The sequence below is a fragment of the Chionomys nivalis genome, chromosome 22, assembly GCF_950005125.1.
Source record: "Chionomys nivalis chromosome 22, mChiNiv1.1, whole genome shotgun sequence".
Taxonomy (NCBI): domain Eukaryota; kingdom Metazoa; phylum Chordata; class Mammalia; order Rodentia; family Cricetidae; genus Chionomys; species Chionomys nivalis.
The window spans coordinates 1,359,987-1,369,139 of NC_080107.1; the positions used below are offsets into that span (position 1 = coordinate 1,359,987).

Consider the following 9,153-nt stretch of genomic DNA (forward strand, 5'->3'; position numbering starts at 1 on the left):
CTTTTGTAAATATTTAAGAGCTAAGAATTTATTTTTTAAGAAATATGTTAAAATTCTTGCAAGATCTCTTTTAATACTTTGATAACTTTTCCCTTGAATATAATGGTACAATACAAAGAACACAAAGAATTTATAAAAAAAACATAGAAATTAAATAAAATAACGTGTTAGTCTAATAACCATATATTTACCACATATCTACCTTTTAATAAAAATAAGCATGTATTTTCAAACGAATTGTAGCATACTTACCCAGTTTTGGTGACTCTCACATGCAAAATGACTTTCTTATAATTAGATTATTTCTCAAAAATACGGAGACAAATGAAAGACTTTGAGGAAATTTGAGATAAGTTCATATGTGTTCTCTTTTCACTGTTATTATCATTTACTGTTCTTATTACAGGTTTCATCAAAAGAGTATCAAAAGGAGGAAAAATTAACACCCAAAAAGGAAAGGAGCCTACAGTGAAGATAGTGTATGCAGCCATTGACTAGTGCTGAGATATAAACTCACTATTGTTACTCTGATTATACTAAATATTTCCACAAGGTATTTGTGCTATGATGTCTATTCTTCTACTACAATAATTTTGATGAATATATAAAAGTTAATTTCCCAGGCCACTGTGTCTGTTAAGGATGTGTTTTCCTTAGCCACTGTACTTTTGTAAAGCAGCAACTTATCAACCGGCTACTGTGAATTTCATCTTGCTCCCTTTCAAACCACTTCCTGTTCAATTACAAGGTTTCCTACTGCTCAGCACAGGAACCAGTTTTCTCTTTTCCGTCGCGACCATCTACTGGAAGAGATACTTTCATTTGTTATGATCATGAACATTATGGACCCTTGATAGTCTAAGCCTTCCCAAATGATTTCAATTTTAGCAATGTAAGAAGTAAAGCACTATACCCTGAGCAGTAAACCTGACTGTTACACACTGGTGTTTACTAAAGAACTTCTGAGATACAGAGCTGTAAAACCAAATAAAAATCATTGTCCCTGCTTCACTCTGCAGTGCTCTCTTCTTTAGAACTCGACAATCTCTTTCCGTTATTAAAGTGCACGCACACATCATGATTTCTTATTTGTCAAAGAAGATAGCACACAATGCCTCAAGGATCCATGGGAGGGCAGAAAAGATGAATGAGTAGCTAGGAGTAGGTACCGCTCTCCTACAAGACATGAACTCACTTCCCAGCACTTCTGTTGGAGGGATGACTAACAGCCGCCTGCACCTCCAGCCCCAAGTGTTCTCCTCTAGCCCCATATGCTCTGATGTCCTTACCTGGGGTAACTAACAAACATCTGCACCTCCAGCCCCGTGTGCTCTGGTGCCCTTACCTGGGGTAGCTACCAGCCGCCTGCACCACCAGCCCCAGGTGCTCTGATGTCCTTACCTGGGGTAGCTAACAAACATCTGCACCTCCAGCCCCAGGTGCTCTTGACGTCCTTCCGTGGGGCAGCTACCAGCCGCCTGCACCTCCAGCCCCAGGTGCTCTGATGTCTTCACACACTAATACACATTTACACATAAACTAAAAAAACTTTAAAAAGCTCACGTAAGCTTTTTATGTTTGTATTTCCATCAATCATTACATCAATAGTTGCATAAAACTTAAACATTCTTAAATAAAAATTATATAACTATACATTATATAAGTCCTTCCAGTTCAAACTATTTTATTTTATTTTTTTTTTTGGTTTTTCGAGACAGGGTTTCTCTGTGGCTTTGGAGCCTGTCCTGGAACTAGCTCTGTAGACCAGGCTGGTTTCGAACTCACAGAGATCCACCTGCCTCTGCCTCCCGAGTGCTAGGATTAAAGGCGTGCGCCACCATCGCCCGGCTCAAACTATTTTAATACACTGGGTTCACCCCACATCGGAAGAAAGAAGAAAGCATCGCACGGTTCATCAGTTATTCAGAAGGCTTTGATTTCTCTGCCAGCAGTTCTTACTTTATCTTATTTAAACACAGAGACCATAGTTATGCTTTTGACATGCTTTGTGCAACGTAAAACTCTCCCACTCTCCCAGTCCCTCAGGTCCAGCCCTTGAATTCCTCCAGCCACACTGTTAGTTTCTTAGAGAACGTTACTCAGAACATTGGAAAAGGAGGGCCGAGCAGAATGGGTCACAGGAATTTATTATACAAAATAATATATAGGGAGGAGAGGGGGAGACGGACAAGAAAGTGAAAGAAAAGGGAGGAGGGAGGATTTTTACCAAATAATAGTTCACATTTGATTATTACTTTGTATAGTGAAAAAATAAATATAAAAGTGAAGTTCAGCATCAGTTTCAATAAATGAATGAATTTTTTTTTATGAAACTCAGCATTTTTTCCCTGAATAACCTGCAGCAAAATAGAGATCAGATAGTCTGATGATAATATGTACCAAAATTGTCAGTAACATGAAGCGTAGTGATCAAGTTTTGAAAACATTCTGTTAAAGTGATCAATAGGGCCTAAATGTTCCCAGTTGCTTCTTCTACTTGACAGATACTAACAGCCTTAGTTTTATAGTAAATATAAAAAGACAAGATACAGAAATTAGCTGGGAATAGTATACTATTCTTTACATATGCTTATCATAAATAAATAAAAAAATCCAAGAAAGGTCCATGGTCAGGAAGAATGTTTATTAAACCTGGAAACTCTGATCCCCAGTATATATGAATATAATGCTCTATTTTCTCACATTTTGAGCCATTTTGATTCCCAGACAAATAGAAACACTATAATGCTCTTTGAAAGATGATCAGTTATTGACCATAGGAAAAAAACCCTAGATATTGAAATAGTTTTTCAACATTCCCTCAGACTTTTTGTGTATATTGGCCTCAAAAGCTCACACACCAGGGGAAAACTTTGCCATTCCCCTAGGCCTGCCCTGGGAATGGCTTTGCCTTTCCAGTGGGTCTGAAGCATCAGGGTCTTGGACCTGGTCATGTCTATGTCAACAGTATACATCAACTCAGGAATTCATCCTCTTCCCATACACCCAACATCTCACCTGCCTGTTGTTCAAAAGCTCGCGAATCACATCACCAATGAAGAGAAGTGAAAAAAATGTAAGTCAGATACTGGAGAAGCCCCGTGAAATCTGTCCTCTGCTCACAACAGCCGTGGTCACCTGTGCGGGCTCAAGCCAGTCACACGTGACAGCATCGAGGAGGGAAACCTCTACTCTGCTGAGAGCTGACAGCTGCGGAAGAGAGAAACTCACTGTCTTTACAGTGAAGACACTGAGGAATTCCCACAGCCCAGAGGATGTCCTTACACACGTGTGTGAACGAGGACACTGATGAATTCCCACAGCCCAGAGGATGTCCTTACACACGTGTGTGAACGAGGACACTGATGAATTCCCACAGCCCAGAGGATGTCCTTACACACGTGTGTGCATGAGGACACTGATGAATTCCCAAAGCCCAGAAGATGTCCTTACACACGTGTGTGCATGAGGACACTGATGAATTCCCACAGCCCAGAAGATGTCCTTACACACGTGTGTGAACGAGGACACTGATGAATTCCCACAGCCCAGAGGATGTCCTTACACACGTGTGTGCATAAGCAGCACTAACTAGACCTAGTGACTTATTAAAAGAGAGAGAAGGAAAGGGGGAGCCAGGAAGTAATGAGGGTCGAGATGTGTTGGGGTCCTCAAGTTGGACGAATGGAGTGAGGTGGATATGATCCAATTTAAATTGTATATATGCATAAAAAATTCAAAGGTTTCAAACTATAAAAATGTTCACTGCAAACTCTCAAGAGCAGAGAATGTCCTATTGGCAAATTTTGTATTCTGGTTGTTATCTGAATGTTTAATATGGTAAACTGATTGGTGCTCAGTGGATGACTCCTCAGAGACTTCTTTCTGGTGATCAAAGGTTGAAGAGCTAGATTTTGAAGATATGAATATACACAAAGTGTGGCTTTTATGAAAGGTCAGCCAAATTTTAGGTTGGAACAATTTTATAATCTATTAGTGATTAAGATTTTGATTAGTGATTAAGATAGCTTTGAACGAATACTTCCCAAACTTAAGCTTGCTTATCAAAATATGAGAGGCATTTACCATGTTAGGAGTGGTAGAAAGTTCGATTTACACTCCTGATCAGCTGTTTCGGAGTCCATCTTCACTGACGTATTCATAGATTTCAGAGCATTGGTGTGTGTGTGTGTGTGTGTGTGTGAGAGAGAGAGAGAGAGAGACAGAGACAGAGACAGAGACAGAGAGAGACAGAGAGAGAGAGAGAGAGAGAGAGAGAGAGAGGACATCATATCTTTTCTAGATTTGTTTCGTTAGTGAAAAGGAAATAGGATTTTGCTTTTACTCCTGCCAGCAAGCCCCGTTTTGTAATCTGAGAACACTAGGCGGCAGGATGAGACTGCAGATCCCCAATTCCTTAAAGACCAAACATTCACTGTTTTTTACAGTTCTCCAGAGTTCCTACTAAAAGTATACCGTGTGACTCTTCAACTTCTGCATTATGTGTATTACAAATTTCTTAACACTTATAAATACTTAAATTCCAGATAACACGGTTGTGGGAATTTATTTTGATGAATGAAAGTTTGAAAAAAATAGAATAAATTACAAATTGCTAAAAACTTTCACAAGTTATATTAATGACAATAGTTGAATAATAATGTCTTCTAGCATAGGGAAAGTTTAAAACTATCTGTCATTTTTGAATTTAATAATTAGTTTGTTTGCAAATATAAACTTGGCCATTTAAAAAATGAACTATGAGTCAAGATGTCAAATACAAATTTAAATACAACTTTCATTTTCCACAATGAAGATTAGTATTCAAAAATGTGAAGCATTTCACAACACGCCCAGCATAAATTGATACCATTAGAGGAGAAAGCATCGTTTTCACTGTGATCTGACTCTGCTCCAGAAATAGAATGAATTATTTTAAACCTTTCTGGGAAAGGAGATTGTTGGGCCTCCAACAAATGCTCGCACTTCAACTCTTGTTCTTTATGTACTGCTTGTCCATACAGACAGAGCCATGGAACAAGAGTGACTACATGTAATTTCTCACCCAGACGGGAACACTCCTGACCCTGGTTCTGCCTTTGGAACTGAGAAATAAGACACTCAGCCCAAGACTGCTTGCAGCCAGGGAGCTCACTTCACCTTACTTAAACCAGGAATGTCCAAGATTTCAGGTCTAAAATCCATTCTACCTGCTCTATCTCATGCCGTATCCGCCCGTCCTCTTTCTTCTTTCAGTAGACTCTCACAAATACCACCAATCAGACAATAAGAACCACGAACATTCATATCTACCAAGGCATATCAAGAAAGAGGCTTTTTGAATAGGTAAATATCTGGTTGATTCTGATGTAAGTGGATGCTCTTAGGGAACGCGTCATGAAATGTTGTAGGAAATACTACAGGCTCATGAAATTGCTGTTGTTATGTGAATGACATGCATGGATTGCTCACTTTAAATACAGCTTTTGCACTTGTGAAACTTTAGGCACAGGAAGCCTTATTAAAGCATTATTACTTACCTTTAATACATAATTTGTACAAACATGATAAAAATTGGTTCTTTGGTTTTGGACATAGCGTACTCATTCTCTCTCGATGTGGTGTTGGGTGGAAACTGTTTTACCAAATGCAATTAATTATCCTTTACTTTCAAAAAAGTCTTAACAGTACCTGCTAAGTAAAGTAGTAAATGCTGAAGTCAACTTGTTATCTTAATAAACTTTCTTTTGATATAAGTGTGTAAGACTTATGAGTTTCTCAAATAGTGAATTCTTCTAAGGCATGAAGCAATTAAACTTTTAATTACATCAATGATTTAACAATAAATAATGAATTTTGCATGATTAGAAACACAAAGCATTGCTAATTTAGAATATAATATCCGACAGCATCCACAAACTATTTTAAAATGCTTTCTTTGACCACCCTTGCACGTTCTCTGGGAATGGTCTATCTATAGCATGCTCCATGTAAAAGGGTTTTGTTTTGGTTGTTCTTAAAGAACCACATTTCAAGGCAGTAGCAACAGAAACTCAAGCGGTCAGTTAAGTCAGCAGAACCCCAAGTTTGTCACCCACGATTTTCGTTTTAACTGGTTTAACTTGTGGCTATAAGAGCTTGTTTTGGATCCTCCTGATTAATTGCCTTCTGAAGCAAGGGCCGTTTTGTAGGGGAGCTATTTGCCTTATTTAGAGGCGTTGGTACTTCTGAGCCCCATAAAGGACCAAAATGGAAGAAGTAAGTCCTGCAGTAAAATTTTGAAGTGGACAAACTTGGCCGTTCCTCAAAATGCCTTTCATTTGTGTAGCGGTCTTCACTAGACAGAAAAGTGGACGGGAAGCCCTCTGCATGGTGCCTGCCACTATGTGGCTGTACTGCCAGCATCATCTGCTAATTACAGATAATGTTATATTATTATGTAGACAGTGTTCTGTTGCATGCTGCCTGCAGGCCAGAAGAGGGCACCAGATCTCATTACAGATGGTCGTGAGCCACCATGTGGTTGCTGGAGTCGAACACAGGACCTCTGGAAGGGCAGCCAGAGTTCTTAGCCTCTGAGCCATCTCTCCAGCCTCCGAGAATGTGGTTTCTTGAATGCTTTTCACTGTCTTTTACATGACAAAACAGAAGACACTTCTTAGTTGTGCTTTATTTCCTAAAGAAGAGTTATTTTGAGTGCTAATCTGAAACTACAAACTTGATCACTACTTATCAAATGATTAAGCAGCTTCACTGTGTTCTGGGAAAGGTCACAAATGAGACACACGTGGGATCTATATGACTGGATGGCTGCATTAGCAATACCCCGCTGGCTCAGAAATGCCTCACTGATTTCTGGAAATGGTATAATTTCATTTTACTGTAGGTATGCAAACATTTGTTGTCATGCTAAAGCATACATGTGAGAGGTTTCACCCAGTCTTTTCACTTGTCCCTGCGTATCTCAATACTCTAGCCTCCCAGAAGCCCTTATAGCATCTATTAATATAGCATGTATTAATACAGCATGTGTTCATCTGATTATTGGAATGTATGTTTACTACTCTAAGACACATATACGATACTAACCAGAATTATCCTAAATCTCTATGCCACAGCCATAAACCTGTGTGCTCAACCAATAATCTATTCTAAATATTACAAGTTGTCTTAAATTCTCCGTTTGTAAGAGCTCCTTGTACACCTGTCATACAGGAGAATGGTCACTGGCTTGTGATTCTCCAGGCATCATCTCAGAGAAAGAATTCCTTTCCTTACGAAGACTCTGCTTTGTTTGAGCAAATCCAATGAATGAATTAAAAAATGTTAATGCTTTAACATTTATGGAAATATGTGTAGCTTTCTACACACCAGTCTGTCCGGCCAAACATTCTTAGAATGGGATATATGAACATGGACTGCGATCATTTGGAAGTTAAAATCTTATTATTTTACTCTGGGCTTTACGTTGTAAATACCCTACCTAGAAGTTCTGTCAAGATCACCCCAGCAAGCGTGAGGACCTGCATGGGTCGTAGCCACTCTATTTCTTTACTCCTTGTTCCCTGTGCGCTTGGGACTCCACATCAGAGCTCTGCCTAGGCACCCAGGAATGTCTTTGTTGTTCTTCTGATTAATGGTTATTATTTAAGGAGGCAGCAGTGATTTACAGAGTTGATTTTTCTTCTTAAGAGAGGAAGGAAACAGCACAACAAAAATGTAATGTAACAGTTCCCTAAAGAAAGCAAAACTAAAATTCTATACAAAGTAACTTCCCAATGTACCTCACAGGCTTACTCTGGCTCCTAAGGCCACGTTGTGTCATTTCAGCCTTTTATATAGCTCTTGCTATATGGGTGATTGATTGAGATTGTCAATTATGTCTCTTACATATATACATATATATATCCTATTATATATGCATACATAAAATTGAAGATTTTGTAATGAATTTCTTCCACAGATCTAGATTGCAAAAGTTTAGAAAGACCACAGCCACATGCTATTCTTAGATTCTGTAGCCTCTGTCTTTACTTCCGTTACTAATCTGCACGGACTCCGGGCTCCTCAGTTTGATACTATTAGTCTGTGCCTTTGACCTCAGTCCTGTGAGATTTTCTTGCTCAGAAGAGTAGCTTACAACTTTCTAAATGTTATAAAATACATTGATTCAAAGTTTAAAAGATATAAAGAATTCTGGATATTATTTCATCCTTTGTTTTTGGTTTGCCGGTGAGAAATTCGGTGCCAAGGTCATGTGACTTTTAGTATTGTCTGGTTTCAGGAGTTATGATTATTGCCAAATCTCATAATTTATCATATTATCATATTAGACAAAACTAACTAACAATATATTTCAGGTTTACAGTTTTTTCCCTACTAATACTCAATGTTTTCTTAAAATACTTATGATATAATTATGTTTAGAGATGAAATGTTTTAAAAAATTAAAGTTTTTACTATATAAAATTATTTCAGTGTATCATGTTATAAAATAGCCACAAAACGTTTTCTTTAGGTTTATTTTGAGATAAATATAATGTTTAAGTTATATACAGTGACATAATTACATCAAAATTTTAAAAGTATGTACAATGATTTTACACTCTGTACCCAAATTGACTTTATAATACATACTTATGTCATGAATGAGTAAAAGGAATTTTTAGAAAGAGCAGGCCAAAGCTGCTTCATCTCCTTGTGCAAAATTGATTGTGGAACTGGATCACATTTAGTGCTCCGAATTATTGAGTCTGAAGTAATTCTGATGCTCACAACTCCATGCGCATTTAAGAGAAAGATGTGACAGATAGCACTGGCTCCATTTGTTCCGGGAACTCTAATTCAACACACACACACACACACCCCTACACTTAGATTGCCTTCAAATCACAGTCAGCAAGTTCCAACAACTCAGTCTAGGTGAAAGCCAGCCAGCTTTGGCTGGTAACAATGTGTTCATACAGCAAAGGATCTCTGTCTGTTCAGGCTGCTTCTTGCTCTTGTCAGAGGGAGAAGCGAGCTGTAGCTGCTTTCCTGGGGTAAGCTATTTGAGAAAGAAAGTAACCTAACACTAACTGCAGGCGGGGCGGGGTGATGTAACAGGAAGCGGTGATGTTTCCCTTCTGTGACTGATCACTTACAATCTGACAA

At 38.5% G+C, this 9,153-nt stretch overlaps 1 protein-coding gene across 3 annotated transcripts in view; it reads left to right on the forward strand.

The window, feature by feature from the left end:
- The window catches only part of Tfpi (tissue factor pathway inhibitor), a 43,672-nt gene extending 42,674 nt beyond the window's left edge, over window positions 1-998 (forward strand). For all 3 annotated transcript variants that reach the window (XM_057755719.1, XM_057755718.1, XM_057755720.1), the window contains one exon: window positions 407-998. In XM_057755719.1, the coding sequence (XP_057611702.1) occupies window positions 407-498 (92 nt within the window). In that variant the 3' untranslated portion in view covers window positions 499-998. The remainder of the gene's footprint in view (window positions 1-406) is intronic.
- The last annotated feature ends 8,155 nt before the right edge of the window (window positions 999-9,153 follow it).